Source organism: Mandrillus leucophaeus, unplaced genomic scaffold, assembly GCF_000951045.1.
Source record: "Mandrillus leucophaeus isolate KB7577 unplaced genomic scaffold, Mleu.le_1.0 Scaffold192, whole genome shotgun sequence".
NCBI lineage: Eukaryota > Metazoa > Chordata > Mammalia > Primates > Cercopithecidae > Mandrillus > Mandrillus leucophaeus.
Window position 1 is genome coordinate 4,334,297 of NW_012101943.1, and position 18,292 is coordinate 4,352,588.

Consider the following 18,292-nt stretch of genomic DNA (forward strand, 5'->3'; position numbering starts at 1 on the left):
CTACCCAAATCTCATCTTGAATTTAACTCCCACAATTCCCATGTGTTGTGGGAGGAACCTGGTGAGAGGTAACTGAATCATGGGGGTTGGTCTTTCCCATGTTGTTCTGGTGATAGTGAATAAATTTCGTGAGATCTGATGGTTTTAAAAATGGGAGTTTCCCTGCACAAGCTCTCTTTGCCTGCTGCCATGCATGTAAAATGTGACTTGCTTCTCCTTGCCTTCCACCATGATTGTGAGGCCTCCTCAGCCATATGAAACTGTAAGTCATTAGATCTTTCTTTTGTAAATTGCCCAGTCTCAGGTATGTCTTTAACAGCAGCATGAAAATAGACTAATACAGTAAATTGGTACCAGTAGAGTAGGGCACTGCTGAAAAGATACCTGAAAATGTGGAAGCAACTTTGGAACTGGGTAACAGCTGGAGGTTAGAACAACTTGAAGGGCTCAGAAGACAGAAAAATGTGGGAAAGTTCTGAACTTCCTAGGGACTTGTTGAATGGCTTTGCCCAAAATGCTGATAATGATATGGACAATGAAGTCCAGGCTGAGGTGGTCTCAGATGGAGATGAGGAACTTGTTGAGAACTAGAGCCAAGGTCACTCCTGTTATGTTTTAGCAAAGAGACTGGCAGCATTTTGCCCCTATCCTAGAGATATGTGGAACTTTGAACTTCAGAGGGATGAGTTAGGGTATCTGGAGGAAGAAATTTCTAAGCAGCAAAGCATTCAAGAGGTTACTTGGTTGCTGTAAAAGGCATTCAGTTTTATAAGGGAAATAGAGCATAAAAGTTTGGAAAATTTGCAGCCTGACAATGTGATAGAAAAGAAAATCCCATTTTCTGAGAAGAAAATCAAGCCAGCTGCAGAGATTTACATAAGTAATGAGGAACCGAATGTTAATCCCCAAGACAATTGGGAAAATGTCTCCAGGGCATATCAGATATCTTCACAGCAGCTGCTCCCATCACAGGCCCAGAGGCCTAGGAGGAAAAACTGGTCTTATGGGCTGGGCCCAGGGTCCACATATTGTGCGCAGCCCTGGGACTTGGTGCCCTGCATCCCGGCCACTCCAGTCGTGGCTGAAAGGGCCCAATTTAGAGCTCAGGTTGTGGCTTCAGAGGGTGCAAGCCCCAAGCCTTGGCAGCTTCCACATGGTACTGAGCCTGGGAGTGCACAGAAGTCAAGAATTGGGGTTTGGGAACCTCTGCCTAGATTTCAGAGGATGGAGTATGGAAATACCTGTATGTCCAGGAAGAAGTTTGCTGCAGGGATAGGGCCCTCATGGAGAACCTCTGCTAGGGCATTGCAGACAGGAAATGTGGGGTCAGAGCCCCCACAGAGTCTCTACTGGGGTACTCTCTAGTGGAGCTGTGAGAAGAGTGCCACCATCCTGCAGACCCCAAAATGGTAGATACACTGACAGCTTGCACTGTGCACCTGGAAAAGCTACAGACACTCAATGCCAGCCTGTGAAAGCAGCCAAGAAGGGGGCTGTACCTTGCAAAGCCACAGGGGTAGAGCTACGCAAGACCAAGGAAACCCACTTCCTGTATCAGCATGACCTCTATGTGAGACATGGAGTCAAAGATCATTACAGAGCTTTTAGATTTGACAGCCCTGTTAGATTTCGGACTTGCATGAGTCCTGTAGCCCCCTTTTTGACCAGTTTCTCCCATTTGGAATGGCTGTATTTATCCAATGCCTGTACTCCCATTCTATCTACGAAGTAACTAACTTGCTTTTGATTTTACAGGCTCATAGGCAGAAAGGACTTGTCTTGTCCCAGAAGAGACATTGCACTGTGGACTTCTTAGTTAATGCTGAAATGAGTTAAGACTTTGGGGGACTGTTGGCAAGGCATGATTGGTTTTGAAATGTGAGGACATGAGATTTGGGAGGGGCCGGGGCGGAATAATATAGTTTGGCTGTGTCTCCACCCAAATCTCATCTTGAATTGTAACTCCCACAATTCCCATGTGTCGTGGAAGGAACTCGGTGGGAGGTAACTGAATCATGGGGGCAGGTCTTTCCCATGCAGTTCTCATGATAGTGAGTAAGTCTTGCAAGATCTGATGGTTTTAAAAACAATTTTCCCTGCACAAGTTCTCTCTCTTTGCCTGCTGCCATCCATGCAAGACATAACTTGCTCCTCCTTGCCTTCCACTACAATTGTGAGGCTTCCTTCCAGCTACTTGGAACTATAAGTCCATTAAACCTCCTTCTTTTGTAAATTGCCCAGTCTATGTCTTTATTAGCAGCAAGAAAACGGACTAATTCAAGGGTGTACAGTAACTGGAAGGTTAACGGCAGGAAGGTGGTGAAAAAGCAGGTGGGCAAGCTGGGTACCTTATTTACAGAACATGGAATACCAGTCCTTACCTAAATGGGCAATGAAAAGCCCTTGGAGGTTTTCAGCAGCACACAAATAATTTATAAGAAATTAAATGCATTTACAATTGCTGAGCCTGGAGCCTAAGGGAGACATGGGCAACTATGGGCAACAATTTAAGATGTAGAAACTTTAAAAAGATAATTGCCCAAGTCGGAGTCTGGCCAGCTAATATAACGTTAATGAGTAATGAGAAGTGGATAGGACTGTGGTTAACATTTCATGTAAAAGACAATCCCTCCAGCAGCTCAGATATGCTATAGACACAGGTTACCAAATGAACTGTCAGCTTTAAAACCATCAACAGGAATGAGCCATCTCTCAAAATAATGTGGCCAGGTTGATGGGGGATTCCTCCCCTCAGTTAATAAACATTCACTATGCTCCCTACTATGTGCAGGCACTGAGGGAAGGAATATAACCAAAAGGAGACATTTTCCTTGCCTTCATGGTACTTACTATAGTGTAGTGGCAGCAGACAGTCATTAAATAATCACACAAATATATGTAAAACCACATATATTAAGTATAATATATAAATGTGTGCACATAAAAGTATAAATGCTATGAGAGCCTTTTTCCTTAAGAACCATGTTCCCTGCCATAAAGGAACTATTAATATTTGGTTTCAACATCTACCTGTTAAGAAAACCAGACTTTAATGGAAATGAAACAGAGATTAACTCAATGTAAAGCTCTTATCTGATGCTCAGCATGTTATCTCACTATTGTTAATTGTTAGGTGTAACCCTCTTTCCCAACAAGAGAGCAAGACCCTCAAGGGTAGACACCATCTATTATGTGTTTGAACCTCTATAGCACTCACAGGGTCTCACTTATATAGTTAAGCATATAATGTTGACTGTTGCTGTTTTCTTTAATGGCTGAGCAAGTGTGCTGTTTCCTCTGGCTCTCTTCACCACCACAATTTACTGAGAACCTACTATGAGCCAGAATCTCTGATGGGAACTGAAAAAGGCAGTGCCCTCAAATTCTCACCTCAAAATCAAGAAATTCTGTTTATTTTCATTTTAAGTTACATTCTCTCTCTTCAACACAGCTCTCCCCATAAGGGAGAAATGCAGAGCTCAACTGCCTGAGAGAGCAATGAGTTTGATAACAACAGGCACTGAGGGAGAGACTTAAAAGATGAGAGATTACTATAAACCACTGTAGAGCTACAAACGGCAATGATGAAAATAACCTACTGCTAAAGCCATCCATGAAAAAGAGACAGTGTGATTGGTTACAATCATTCTGGCTCAGGTACTGGGGCTTACGAGATGGAGGACAGAATTATACTCCCATGTAAAGGCAAAATGATGGGCTGGCTATCATGTCTTGCTCCCCAACATAAATACGGTGAGCTTAGCGCCAGTGAACCATTGTGTAACACTCCCTAGTACCCAGCAAGGACACTTAACTAATACTTTCTGTAAAAGTAACATCTCTGTAAAAGAAAAAAAAAAAAATGGGGCCACAGTTGACAGTTGATCTTGCCCTCACTCCATTACTCTGGTTGGCTGGCTGACGGTTCTAATTCTATCCTATTGTTCCCAGTGGGCTCCATGTACAGTTGAGAAACTGCAAGGAACACAAAAGACTCAAACAATAGAGTTCGAGGGTCTACTTGTTAACTCTGGGACCTATGGCAAAACCCAAATGAACCACGAACTGTAATGGTCTATTTTCTTAGGCTCAGAGCCACTATGTGAACTCAGAAAGAAATTATAGACTTTAAATGATCCTTAATACTCCACACTTCAGTGTTACCTACATATGCCACCTCAGAGGAGAGTATTTTTATAGTAGCCGTGGTATGATACACTGCCAAGATTAACAGGCCTATCCAGGGGAAGCTCCCAGGACAATGACAAGATATAAGTATTTAAGCAAGATTTTTTTTAAATATCCTTAAACTGTTTACCCATATGGTACAGGAAAAAGATGGAACTTGGCAATTAATTGGCAATCCTGAGTTCTAGCCCCTGTCCTGCTACAGATGGGATAATGATCTTGAGCCTGTTAATAACACTGACAGGAGCAACAGCAGTAATAACTGTCTAATAACAGTACCATACCTTATACAACTGCTGTGTGGATTTAATTTTACATTGCAATACAGTGTCAATTATTACTGGTTTTTTTCCTCAAGAAAAAAGTAATTCTTTTTTTAATTTTTCTTATTTTTTTGAGACAGGGTCTCACTCTGTCGCCCAGGCTGGAGTGGTGCCATCACGGCTCACTGCAGCCAGGACCTCCCAGACTCAAGTGATCCTCCCACCACAGCCTCCCAGGTAGCCAGGACTACAGGTAAGCACCACCACACCCGACTAATTTTTGTATTTTTTGTAGAGACATGGTTTTGCCATGTTGCCCAGGTTGGTATCAAACTCCCGGGTTCAAGTGATCCACCTGCCTCAGTCTCCCAAAGTGCTGGTATTACAGGCATCAGCCACCACGCCCGGCCAACCATTTTTTAAAATGTTTAATTTATAGTAGAAATACAGAAAACAAAGGGTAAATAGAGTTTGGGTCCCACATTTAAAGCCTTCTTTCTTTTTTAAACAAGTATCCCTTATTCTTGGTTAGGATCCAATTCAATTAATATATTGCTTTCTCTTTAAAAAACAAAAGGCTTACACATATGACAGATAATCCAAATGCTAAGGAAGAAGTCAGCTGGAACATAAAGATGTTTAAGTCAAAGGAGACTGGAACACAGAGAGACCTAAATTTCCCTTTAAGAATCTAAGTTTCCCAAAATTCACATGGTAAAATAATCATCTCATGATTATTTACATAATGTCATAACCTTAATTACCACAATCTAAGAATGAGCCCATTTCCTTTGGTTCAAATACCACATTTTAAAAAACGCCACGTTTAGTCACAACTCATAAGTCTGAGGGACCAAAGTATTCTGTTAGACTCACGGCACCTATGAAACAGTGCTGGCAGCTTGCTTTTTAAAGAGGAAGAGGTTGAGAGTTTATAGACATTTCCTTCATTCACTGTCAGTAGGACATATTTGGATTGTAACACAGCATAGGAGGATTCGGAAATTAGAATGGTATCTAGTAAATTCTCAAACTGGGGTTGTGCTGACTGGCTCTAGAATCTGGTTCCCCTGGACCACTCCTCTCTCCTAGTCCTGCTACTTTTCTGCCAGCATCTCCTGCCACCATCCCTTCACTCATTCCACTCTAGCTACTCTGGCCTCTTTGTTTTCCCTGCCTGGCCCAGGAATGCTTACAGGTTCCTGTCTCAGTGCTACCACACTTGCCTTTCCTCTGCCTGGAATGCTCATTACTAGACAGATGCACTATTCTTTGCTTCACTTTGTTCAAAGCTTTGCCAGCAACAGTCTTCTTCTCTGCCATAATTAAAATTGCAACTCTTCTTCCCTGTTTTTCTACATGGTACTTACCTGACATAATACATATATTTTTAATTCTTACTTCTTTTTTTATCATTTCCTCATCAGAGCAAGAGCTCCTGTTATTGTCTGTTTTGTTTACTGCTGTATTCCCAGTAACTAGAATAGTACCTGGCAGGTAGTAGACCCTCAGTAAATATGTGTTGAATGGCATCAATGAGTAAATAAATGAGCCACAACAAAGGACAAATTATTCCCTCTGTAAGACTACCAAATTCAAACCTTCAACTTCCTTGAAGAAAGAAAGGAGAAAATATGATTTAGAATAATGTAATTATAAGGAGTTAAGGAAGAATGTTATGGCATTGTAAAACAGGCTGGATAAGGAAAAGGTATAGTTGTGATCCTATGACCCACCTCTCCCAATGTATTCAAACTTAAGAATGCCTAAGAATCATCTGACTGCTTGTTATAAATACAGATTCCCAGGCTTCCCTCCAGAAAGGCTGATTCAGTAGTGAATCTGATGTGGGTGGTCCACAATTCACCCCGAGAAACATTGCCCCAGTGCCACTCCTGGTTAGATGTGAGACTTAGGAGAAGGCAGCTCTTGTCCATATAGTTTACCAAAGCAATTTTAATGGATACTATGGTACAGGAATATGCACCAACTGTCAACAGGTCAAAGAAGCCTAAGAGATAATCTCTGGCATGTGTTTACTTTGACTAAAGGGGTGAGTCTGTCTCTAGTCATAAAGATTTCTGTGGTACTTAGTGTTGTACTCAGGAAGGTTGTTATTCCAGGTAAGTACTTTGGTTTAAGGTCATTAAATCAAGTCCACACTTAGTACGCTTAACCCATGACAAATTCTGGTTTTGCAATACTAGGTATGCACATGGCCTGTTTTGTTCTTTATAAAGGTCAGATCTTCTCCATGTTTCCGCCACATGGAAAGCCACACCTTAGATAAAGGATAGAGCATATAACTCACCAGAGTGACAATATAAAAAATGAAAGCATAAGGGTTCCAAATTTGATCTTGGATAGCCAAACAAATCCAGGACCCCCACCACAGAACTAAATCAAAGTGCACTCAAAAGCAAAAATTGTTCTTAACAGAATAGTTGCTTCTTTATAAAACACTGGATCACTAAAGCAAAAACATAGGTCCTCTTCCCAGCCTGCCAGTTATTCCACTGAATTGCTGCAGACAACTACACTCTCTGTCAAGGATGGAACTAGCTGTGCAGATGTTTTCTCCAAATTCCAGGGAGTGACCCTAACCCATAGGCTTTTACTCAAAGCTTCTAATTTTGTTTTTAAAATGTAGAAACAGCTGGTGCCTAGCCCTCCAGGGAAAACGCTAGGTTCCAGAAGGGAGTGGGGAAGAACGGTTATTTTTTTCTATTTCACACGAACATGTCTCTTCACTCAAGTCTTTTGTCCCACAGTTTAAAATGCTCTTTATACGCCTTGGAAATAACAATTATTGGGGCTAGAAAATCAATGGTGCCCAGGCTGCTTTTAACATACATTACATGCATTTCTGCAAGTGCTCATTTACAGTAAGTATTAACCTTGAACCACAGGAAAGAAATTCTCAGGGAGGTCTAGGGTATTAACCACCTCTGGAATCTTTACTGTTATCCCAAATGAACCCTGGGCCACCCTTTACACTACAGTATATAGTTATAATTTCTTGAATTTATTACATATAATACAAATTTAGAAAGATGACTCCTACCAATATCTTACAAATGGCTCCATTATATCTGACATATTTTGTTGAGGATAAACTGGAGTAGGTAAGGCGTGCGGTGATCCTCCAAACAGTCAAAAAATAAGGCAACCATGCTACCTGAATATCTCTGACTACATTTCCTTCCCAATAGGTGAGTGCTCTCCTAGGCTCCGCAACAAGTTAAAAGCTAGTAGTGGCCAGTTACTCAGCTTCCTCAAGAAACTCACCTTCTCTCCTTGGAGTGATGGGACTGAGTCCCGCAAACTGTGAAAGCTGTCTTTGATGTGGTCCCTACGTTTTCGTTCCAGTGCATTATGATGAGCCCGTTTGTCAGCCTAGAAGAATAGGAGAAAGAACACGTTAGGAATGTCACTCCTTTTGCTTGGTACAAGGTGGGTGGGGTATCGCCTGGAAGTACACGCTGTCAGCACTGTCCCTGGCGAGTGGACTGGGAAGGATTTCTCGAGGTGGGCAGTTAGGAGTCTCCAGAATTAGGCTCTGCTAAAGGGGGAGAAAGGGGTGAGCAAGGCTTGCGACAGGAACATCCAAAGTAGCTCGATGCATCCAGCTCATGCATAAGTAAAATAAAAGTTATTCAGGGGAACAAAGTGTGACTCTCCTGTAACATCAGTGGTCCCCCCCCCCCAACTTGCTTATGTGACAGAAGAGCCACCAGTCTGTGGTTAGGAAGTGACTAGAGAAAGCTCCAGTGGCCCCTTCTTAAGATGTGATCACCTCCACTGTAAGAGATTCCCCAGATGGGTGTCCAGGGGAAAAAAGAGTTAAGTCACTGGTGCTTCTTTCATGTGAAACCATCACCGTGAGCCCCAAGCCCAGTAAAAGGCACTAGTTTAAGACTTTCTCATCAAATCATATAATAGAAACTAAAACTCTTATAAAATCTAGATGCATGAATCTGAGATCATTATGACACAGCTGATAAGATGACAACTGAATTCTGAGTTCCTGTTTTTTAAAAGTAGATCCAAGGTGCTATCCTGCCAAGGGCTTTCCCGCACACAGGCAGTGCCAGACAGGCAGTTCTTAGAGGGCACACTTTCTGACACCACATACTCAGAATAAATTCCCTCAGGCACCTGTGGCAGGTCAGGCTACTTTGGCAGTATCTAAATATCCAAGTCAAAGTCTTAGCCTACTTGTAATCACAAAGAACAGTCAACTGGAGACGGACCAAAACTGCCAACACCAAATCAGGAATCGCAAAAATGCTCTGATTTCAGGCAGAAGAGACAGTGCTGGAGAGCATGGTAAGCGCACTTCAGCAGGCCCCCATCAGAGGGGTATCCCCTCCAAAAGGAACACAAACCCAAAGCAAGAAGAACTTCATCACACCTACACTGAGAATTATGGAAATTATACTCTGAACATTCACCTTGAATGCACATGGTTGCATTGAGCTAACCTAGAGACCAAGTCTGTATACGGGAAGTTCAGGTAGCTTAAATCTACACACATAGGGGACCAGAAATTCAAAAAATGGAACAAGAGTAAGTAACTTGGCTTAGCACAAGAATAATGCTGCCTCACATGAATCCTTGTACTAGAGAAGATGTACAGACAAAATTCTATCAAGAGTTGTGAGAATGAAAGGACTTGAAATTCTCCTGTTATTTAATCCTAAAGTCCTAGTCATTACAGAGGAAGAGGAGGCTGGGAGCACCTGTGGTCATCTGAGTACTTCCTGGTCTCTTAAGCATGCACCTCTCCTACAGCTCTACTGAACTGGACATGAGGTTCCCATGACAACCATGGTTCTCCACAGCATCTCTCTCTTTTGGGGGCAGATGCCTGGAGCACTTCTAAAGTTGTCCTAATCTTGTTAAGTCTGGTTTCACTGTAAAATGAATGTTTACTGAACTATAGTGACATATGAAATATTATGGAGAAGCTGAGAGGACGACGGTCAAGCTTGGAACACCAAGTAATCTGAGGCTAGAGACAGGTACTCTGTATCATACAACTTTAGAGCAAAATTATAGATGCCTTCTAACAGTAGCATGAAATAGCTCAACAGAATTAAACCTATTTAAGTATCTAGTCCTTTTGAACTTACTGTTGTTCCCTCTGATCATCTACACAAAGATAAGTTGGGCTGGGACTATACCTAAGGAGCTTAAAGGCCAAGAGACAACATTCGGCATGTGTCTGCCGCTCCTGTTTGCTATATACTACCTAAGGTGGTTTATTTACATGCAAATTAATCGCCCATCTTTGGTCTCCAGAGCAGCCCAAGATACTCCTGTCTACTAAATCACCACGATTCTTGGCCCTCCTCCCAGGTAAGAGCTGTGCACCAGAATTACCCACAATCCCTCCTGTTGATACAAATAAAATTCTAATTGTCTGTTTTCTTTCTGGGAGAGCCCTGCAAATCTCAAACGGCTAGAATGCAGTTGCACTTGGTTTCACGTGGACCTGCACTAAAGGGGTGGAGCTAAGTATAATCTAACATCAAAATCATCCCCACAGTGCACTACCCCCTCCCATTCACTGAGCTCTGAAAGGACTCAAATGGACAAGTCTCTCGGTTAGAGGATTGTAAGTGAACTTGGCTGTAGATCATGAGCAGAAATCTTGGCTTCTCATCTGGGGAGCCGGCCAAGTTTGAGAAGTTGGCTCAACAAGGAAAGGCAGCGGTCCACTGCCTGGTAGAAAGCCTGGGCTGGGGACTGTTGTTCTCAAAGTAGTGGATGGAATTTCTGTAGTGGTTCCAGGCCCAATTTAACTAGCAGAAGAGTGGAATCTTAGACCGATCCCTGCTGCCATGTCCATCCCTGAGCTACTACTGGAGTCAATTTTAAATCTCTCAGAGATAATGGCAAGGATGTATTTTTCTCTTCCCCAAGCTTGATTTGAAAGAACAAGTTAAAAACATGCACAGCTAACAAGCCTAATTCCAGGCAACTCTGAATTAAATGTTATCACTAGTGTTTTGAAAGAGCACATGAAAAACGTAAAAACCTTTACACAAGGCTGAGAATTCTCTGTGGGAAGTATTTCCAAACCACAGATCCACCCAGTCCGATAACACTGCCCGCGCCTCATCCCCACCCCCATTGGAGGACCAGTTTGCAGGCTTTATCACTGCCTTGTTAACTGTCTTTGCTTGCTGGCAACCCTTTCTGAGAGGGCCATGATTTCAGAGTTGAAGAACAAAAACTGGGGAAAGACTCCCACTGTAAGGCATCTAATAACCTCCCACAAATGCAAAACTGGCTTTAAAAAACAAGGCCAAACAATTGTCTTGAACAAATAAAACTCTACTCTGATGAGCCTGTACTGAGAATAATGTTCAATAATGAAAACGAATGGTACGGAAAGCCCCCTTGTGGAATTAATTAGGCCCTATTCTAGGAGACAACAGAGGTATTCTTGGACTGTACAGCAGGCTCCCAAACATCTCCCCTATACATCCTATGGGAACAGTGGCTGGACACTGCCCACTCTTCTAGTACACTGAATTTGTACGTCTGGATTTCTGCCAGGAAACCCTTCCTCCAGGGCATCCCTAACAGAAATACTAAGGGGCTATGCAGTGGTCCACAGATGCTCAACAGAAACTCCCGCACCAAATCACTTCCAGCTTTGACATCTCTGCCAAGGTTTTTATTCAGCCTTTCAGTTATATTTCTACCCAACTTTCCACACTGGTAGCCAGAATAAAAATCTTCACCTACAATTTGTCCATTTTTGACACTACCAAGCACATGTACCTTGTGTTGTTAGATGTTGAAGGCAAACATTATTTTGTTAGCCAAGAAGTTTCTATGTTGGCAGGAAGTCATCTAGGCTAAGGAGGTCTGTTCAAAATTGAGGGAAATCTCTTAAAATGATTTCCTTCCAACTTACTGCACAGAGACTGCATCTTTGTTCAAGGCATCACATCAGTCAGTAAGCTTATTTCCTCCAAGTTCTAGACAGATAGCATGTGGAAATAAATGCTTCATTATTCCAGGATGCACAAGGTTCTCCAGAACAATGCCATGTCTTGCAGGCTACCTGACAGAAAATCCCACCTATAAGGGGAATCATCTTAATTCTAATACAGAAAATTCTCAGCACATAGGCAATTCGTTGCCCACTAAATATTTACTACCTTTACAAAATGTGAAGGTTGTATTTTAGAGGGAAGCTTGTGTTGCTTATGATTCTTATCAAGCTATTCTTATTAGAGACTAAGGACACTTGAGAATACACAGACCCAAAAATCTCATCCGAAAAGATCTATTTTTTACTTCTGATAGATAAGAACAAGATAAGATAAAGCTCAATTTCCAAACAACTTAAAATACTCATTTTAATCAACCCCAAAATTATAACATAAAATAATGGGCAGGTAGGATGAGATAAACTCACCAAGCTCCCTAAAAGAAAGACATCTATTTCAATTTTCCAGTATCTGTCCTGCTTGTAGCTGATTGCCTGGTATACATTTCCAACACTATCTAATGTAGGTATTTGTTTTCAAACTTTTTTCATTTGGTGCCTAAAAGAACTGGCAAATGTTATTCAAACAGGGCCTCACACCATAGCCATTTCAGGGAAGGATGCCTTAGTCAGGAAATTTTAATTAAAAACCAAGCTGAATTCTTTGACCAACGATTTCACTACTACTGGCATCTTGGAAAAATTATTTTAGACATAAGAACAACTTTTACTCTAACACAGGCACATTTAGGAACTCACTCTGGCATTTCTGTTATCACTGTCAACACTCTAAGCAGAGTACTTTTGTACATGCATCGTGCAGCACTTCTGTCATGCAACTGACTGCAGGTAAAACAAGACAGCAGTTTCCTGAGTGAATTCCAATCTCATGCTACCAAGCTTGTTCTCTTCTGAATATTCCTAAAGAAGCAAAGAGCTCTGAGAAGTTAAAAATATTTCATACCAGAAAGGTCCAGAAGCAGAATTGCACAAATCTGTTTTCAAACCCCTAATAGGCATACTGCATCTGCAACTCACTCAGTTACCATCAGGCATGGTCACTGGAAAAAAACTTGCATTTCCTGACCAACACACTAACCCATACATTTCTTGTATACTTTCACTCTTTCCTAAAGAAATTTCCCAAACAGAAAGAAAGCAAAAGGAAGCCCTTGCAATAGAATATACCTGTCCCAGAAATTTATCTTTAAAATGCAACCTCTTCCCTCCAAAATATAACAAAAATAAGATAACATCAGTGGGATTTTGCGATGTACTGAATTTAGTAATAAGAATACTCTTTGGGGTTACTTCCTTTAACAAAGCTTACTGGTCATTGGAGAAGCTGTTTTCCGTTTGTACTGAAGCAATAGAAAAAAATATTTGCCAAATCAGTTTCACTTTCTGTTAGAGTTAGCCTAACTTCCTAACTGTGTTCTCAGTATCTTACATTTTTCATGTAGTAAGGCCTAGATATTGTAGTAGTGACATTATAAAACATACATGAATGTTTTTATATTAGGATCCACAGAGCATTTTTCAAATAACTTTTTCAACTTCTTCTGTAGTCCTAAATACCTAAGTATTTGGTTGTTCACAGTCCATACCTTTTTTTAAGGCAAAACTTAAGAATAGCTCCCTCTTAAATTTTAAAAAATAAATTTATTATCTATATTAAATATTAAGAAGTAAGCAGATACATTCACAGAGGGGAAAAAATGGAATCCTTTTTACCCTACACATTCACGATAGTTGTTTGATGCACTATAAAATTTGTCTAAAACACATCTGCTTTTTCTCTCCATGCTGTTGTAATTATATTGTGCAGAGTAATACTTAGAAATCTCAACAAATAGATGTGTTAAATTAAAAACAAAGTGTCAAACCAACTTCCCTTGCCTACTCCGAAAATCAAAAGGAAAAACCCTAGGCACCTTAATAGCAAACTAAAAACATCTAGACAAAACAGTGAGATTAGCATTCCAGGAAAGCAGAAACGTTGTAATAATTTAATAAACAAATTTACATCAACAATCATGTGGACGAATATTTTGAAAAGCAGAACGCTTTCAAGAACTGTGAGCCAAAATTTCACCAAAACAAAACAAAACAAAAAACACTTTCTCTTACTAGGATTCAGTATAATTCCAATTCAAAGGACAATTCTGCAAAGGAAGCCTAACGATCCTTACCCTCTGTCTCTGATCAAGCCCTGGCACAGATTTTACAACTGGAGACTTGCAGGAAAAAAAAAGTTTTCAACAGACTAGGCCCCAAACATGAAGGATAAAAGTAAATGAAAAAAACGAATTCAATTTTCAAATATATGCATAAGTATATGAGAATACTTCAAGGATAAATAAAACAAAACAAATTATCTTTAATGACTACTACCCAGGGATAATTTTTAAGATTTCTGGAACAACTACATCCCCGGATTTTAAGAAAATACCAGCTCTCAATAAATAAGTTTTCTTAATGCCTATTTGCTTAGACAACCTGCATAATCTTTGCTTGCTCTAATGAAGAGCAGGTACAACTGAGATGGCTTGCCTTTATCCTGTGGTTATTAGGTTCTTATGCCAGAGGTATCAAAGTGACATCCTGCAAATTCTAACAAGCCCAAACAGTTGTTCCACACATCATTTTAAAAATCAGAAAAATAACATAACGCTTTGGATTTCTAATCTTTCTTAAAAAATAGGAAGATCAGCCGGGCGCGGTGGCTCACGCCTGTAATTCCAGCACTTTGGGAGGCCGAGGTGGGCGGATCACGAGGTCAAGAGATCGAGACCAGCCTGGCCAACAAGGTGAAACCCCGTCTCTACTAAAAATACAAAAATTAGCTGGATGTGGGGGTGTGCGCCTGTAGTCCCAGCTACTCAGGAGGCTGAGGCAGAAGAATCGCTTGAACCCAGGAGGCGGAGGTTGCAGTGAGCCGAGACAGCACCATTGCACTCCAGCCTGGTGACAGAGCAAGACTCTATCTCAAAAATAAATAAATAAAATAAAATAAAATAAAAAATAGGAAGATCTGGCAATACTGACCCTTCACTCCTACATAACAAACCACTGGAATTCAGTAGTGGCTGTCTTTTTAGGAGAGGCATTGCTCTCCAGTACCCAAGTCCTCACCTCTTCTTTCTTTATTCTTTATGGCCCTCATGGGCATTCAAATTTTTTACCCCCATTCTATACACTTCCTACTGTTCCCAATTTCAAATATTAGAACGCTGATATACTTATTTCTCTTCCCCTCTGATTCTGATTTATTCTATATGTTTTCTTTTTTTCCCCTCTAATCTATTCATGAAAAACCCATATTACTGTCTCAGACTCCAAAGATATGAAATTAGTGCATATCTAAATCCACAGAACCATCTACTGGGAACATTAATATCAAAACCCTAAGAAATTATTGATAACATTATATGGTCTCATCCATCACCTTTCAGCAAAGCTCTTTCTGCAATGCCACTTTTCTTCAGCTATTTTTTAATTTTCTTTATACCTCTTCTTCAAATACAGAGAATCAGACCATAATAACTTTATGTGACACTTTGATGATGCAACGTTTGGCTCCTCTACATTTCCAATTTTTGTGTTAGAATACCACATTGTGCTAGATTCTACGGGTCTATAGCAGTCACATGACTTGGTTAAAGGCGATTATTGCATGTGGCTTCAGCTTCACATAATTATACAGATATGGTTTAAAATCTACTTGTTCCTAAATAAATCTTCTGACCACTTTGCCCTGAAATACTACCACTGACTTCAGAATGCTGCATTTCTCATTTCCACTTACATAGCGGCAGCTGGATCCCCTATTTGAAAACTACAAAACAATTCAATTCTTTGCATACAGCTCCTCTTACTGAACTTATCACCTGAGAATCTAGAATGATAGGATTTGCAACTCCCCCACCCTCCAGAACCAGGCCCCACCTCACCTTAGTGGTTAACATTAGTGATTTACTACAATATTAAAAGTAACAGTACGATCTCTTTTTCTCTCTGACCCCAAAAAGGAATAGAACTGAACGGAAATAAAAATGAAATGGAGAGTAGGAGACGTACCGCAGATTGAAACCTCGGTTGCTCTTCCTGGAATAGGAGAGAAAAAAAAATAGAAAATATAGAAGTTATTTTTACACTTAACATTCAATAATAAGAAAGAAAATGCCGGCGGCAGAGGAAGCGGAGGGTGGGGAGTCAGCCCGACACCCCTGCCTCCCTCCCCACCCCTTGCCCCCACCCTTCCACCCTCGGCGGGATCCGGTAGCGGGGTAGAGGGGTCCCGAGCGCCGCCCCTCCTTCCGGGATCCGACCCGGGCCAGAGGGGTCCCGAGCACTGTCTCCTCCCTGCAGACCCAGCTCGGGCATCTAGGCACCCCCAACCCCTCTCCGCCCTTCCTCGCCCCCCAGGATCCGCGGGTCACGGGAGGAGAGGATCGCGTTCCGAAGGGGCAGGTCCTGAACGCCGTCCCCTTCCCCTGGATCCGGACAATGGGATCCCGGGCGCCCCCCATCCTTGTCCCCCGGATCCTGAGCCCGGGAAGGTGGGAGCGGGAGGCCGCAGCACCCTCCCCCACGGGAGAAGGTGGGAGTCCCAGAAGCCGCGTGTCTTCCCCCCACCTCCAGTCCCAGGAGGCCGCTCCGGCCAGGAGCCGGAGGGGAGCGAGCCGGGAACGCGACGGAGGCAGTCCTGGCCCCGAGGGGAAGGGGAAGGGGAAGGAGGCGGCGGCGGCCCGGCCCCCTCCCGCCGTCGCCCCGCTGAGAGCCCCGGCCGCTGTCCCCGCCTGACAACCCGCACGGGAAGGAAGAAGCCCCAGGACTCACGTCGCTCTCCACCTCGATGTCATCGTTATCGCTCATTTCCTACAGCCCAGGGAGCGGCCACTGCAGCGGCGGCGGGGAGGGGAAGGGGTGAAGGGGAGGGGGAAGTCACCGACAACAACAAGCCGAGTCCCCCCCACACACACACTCACTCACTCACTCACTCGCTCTCTCACTCACACACACACACAACACGGGCAAGAACCACCTCCTCACTGCAGCACCGGATCAACGGCGGCACGCACGCCCGGTCGGCCCCCGCCACGTGACCAGGCTCGCAGCGCTGGGGCAGCCGAGACTTGTAGTTTTTGTCCCTTTGACAGACGGCCCGGGTAACTCCAGAAAAACTACAAATCCCGGAAGAAACCGCATCCAGGCGTCGCCAGCCAGGCTGGTAGACGGAGCCCAGGGCGCCTGCGCGTCCCGGAGAGGGGGCGGGGAGAACCGCGGCGCGGCGCCTCCTGGGAGTCGTAGTCCGCAGACCGCGAGTTGTCAGGAGATTTTCCTCCAGAGGCGGCAGAGGAGGCTGCTGGGAAGACAGGACACGTGGAGGGAGCTGGAGCTCCTGGAGCCGGGCACCGTCGGCGCGCTGAACGCCGGGCCCAGGGGACTGGGTGGAGTCTCTGGGGGAGTAGCCGGCTGTCTAAATAATGCTGCCTCTTTTTGGTGTGATTGGTTATACTTTGTCTTCTTGATGCGAAGTGGTTCTGTTTTGCGCCTAGGGGCGTAACCCGCCCTGGAGGGAATCCGGCTGCGGCGGAACAGGGGGTGCGGCTCGGGATGCCGGCGCGAACCCTCGGGAGCTGGTGGGGAGGTATCAGTGGCAGGTGTTTCGTGGTGTTACTGGACAGGCAGGATGACCGACCTCGCCGGGCGACCGCTCCCAGCCGCGAGAATCCTGTATTCATTTATCCGGGAGTGACCATCCTCGCTACTCAGCTACTCGCGTGAGGTTCCAGCATTCACAGAACGCGAACCCTCAACCACTGTGGACGTGAAAGTAAAAGCCCTTTAGAGTTTGTTGTAGCCCAGGCAGTTTAGGCAGTATCCCAGCTCAGAGTACCATAATTAAGATCGCAAAAAGGATCAATATGGGAAACTTGTGCAGTTCCCTGTCCAGTTAAAATCATATTTATATACTGTGGCATGAAGTGTAATCACATCCATTCCACCAATATTTTTTGAACACCTAACATGTGCCACAAGGGGATGCCATAACGGATAAGACCAAAACCATCCCTGCCTTAGGCCAAAACCATCCCTGCTTTTATGCATGCAGCTCACAGCTGTGCAAGCAAACGTGCCTGCCCTGCCGCCATTTTAAGAGTATGCAACAAGTCCCATGGGAAGGAAAAAAACATAAGAAAGACACTTTCCACCTTGAGACAAAGTACCCATACTACTCCTTTACATCTGGTCTCCAAAATGAATGACATCTTGAGCTTTTCCCATGAGTTACTGATTCCCGGATGAAAACCGTATTATCCCTGACTTTTGAATGTGGAAATTTGGGGATATGTCACACACAATTCTTGTGACATGCATTCTTCAACGTGAGAGTGTCATCCATGCTGAAAAGACAAATGTAAATGTGGTAATTTTTCCTTTACATTTTTTTCCTTTAATATCTGTTGTCTCTCCCTCCCTCCCTCCCTCCCTTCCTTCCTTCCTTTCCTTCTCTCCTTCTCTCCTTCTCTCTTTCTCTCTTTCTCTTTCTTTCTGACGGAGTCTTGCTTTGTCGCCCAGGCTAGAGTGCAGGGGCGCGACCTTGCTTGGCTCACTGCGACCTCTGCCTCCCGGGTTCAAGCGATTCTCCTGCCTCAGCCTCCCGAGTAGCTGGGATTACAGGCGCCCGCCACCGCGCCCGGCTAATTTTTGTTTTTTAGTAGAGACAGGGTTTCACCATATTGGCCAGGCTGGTCTCAAAACTTCTGACCTCGTGATCCACTGGCCTCGGCCTCTCAAAGTGCTGGGATTATAGGCGTGAGCCACC

At 43.4% G+C, this 18,292-nt stretch overlaps 1 protein-coding gene and 1 long non-coding RNA gene across 11 annotated transcripts in view; one reads left to right on the forward strand and one right to left on the reverse strand.

Annotated features, from left to right (window-relative positions):
* The window catches only part of MAX (MYC associated factor X), a 109,511-nt gene extending 92,821 nt beyond the window's left edge, over positions 1-16,690 (reverse strand). For 7 of the 10 annotated variants that reach the window (XR_001005905.1, XR_001005904.1, XR_001005906.1 and 4 more), the window contains exons 1-3: positions 16,303-16,690; positions 15,541-15,567; positions 7,740-7,847 (exon numbers count right to left, since the gene is read on the reverse strand). Coding sequence is in view for 7 of the 10 variants with exons in the window: in XM_011978320.1 (XP_011833710.1) it covers positions 7,740-7,847; positions 15,541-15,567; positions 16,303-16,338 (171 nt within the window). In the remaining 3 variants the exon portion in view is untranslated. The remainder of the gene's footprint in view (positions 1-7,739; positions 7,848-15,540; positions 15,568-16,302) is intronic. The other 3 variants (XM_011978322.1, XM_011978316.1, XM_011978321.1) reach the window with 1 other exon arrangement.
* Positions 3,966-8,381, forward strand: LOC105538449. The gene is made up of 3 exons (XR_001005903.1): positions 3,966-4,067; positions 4,592-4,704; positions 7,664-8,381. It is a non-coding gene; the product is annotated as an uncharacterized LOC105538449 (long non-coding RNA).
* Positions 16,691-18,292: the final 1,602 nt, after the last annotated feature.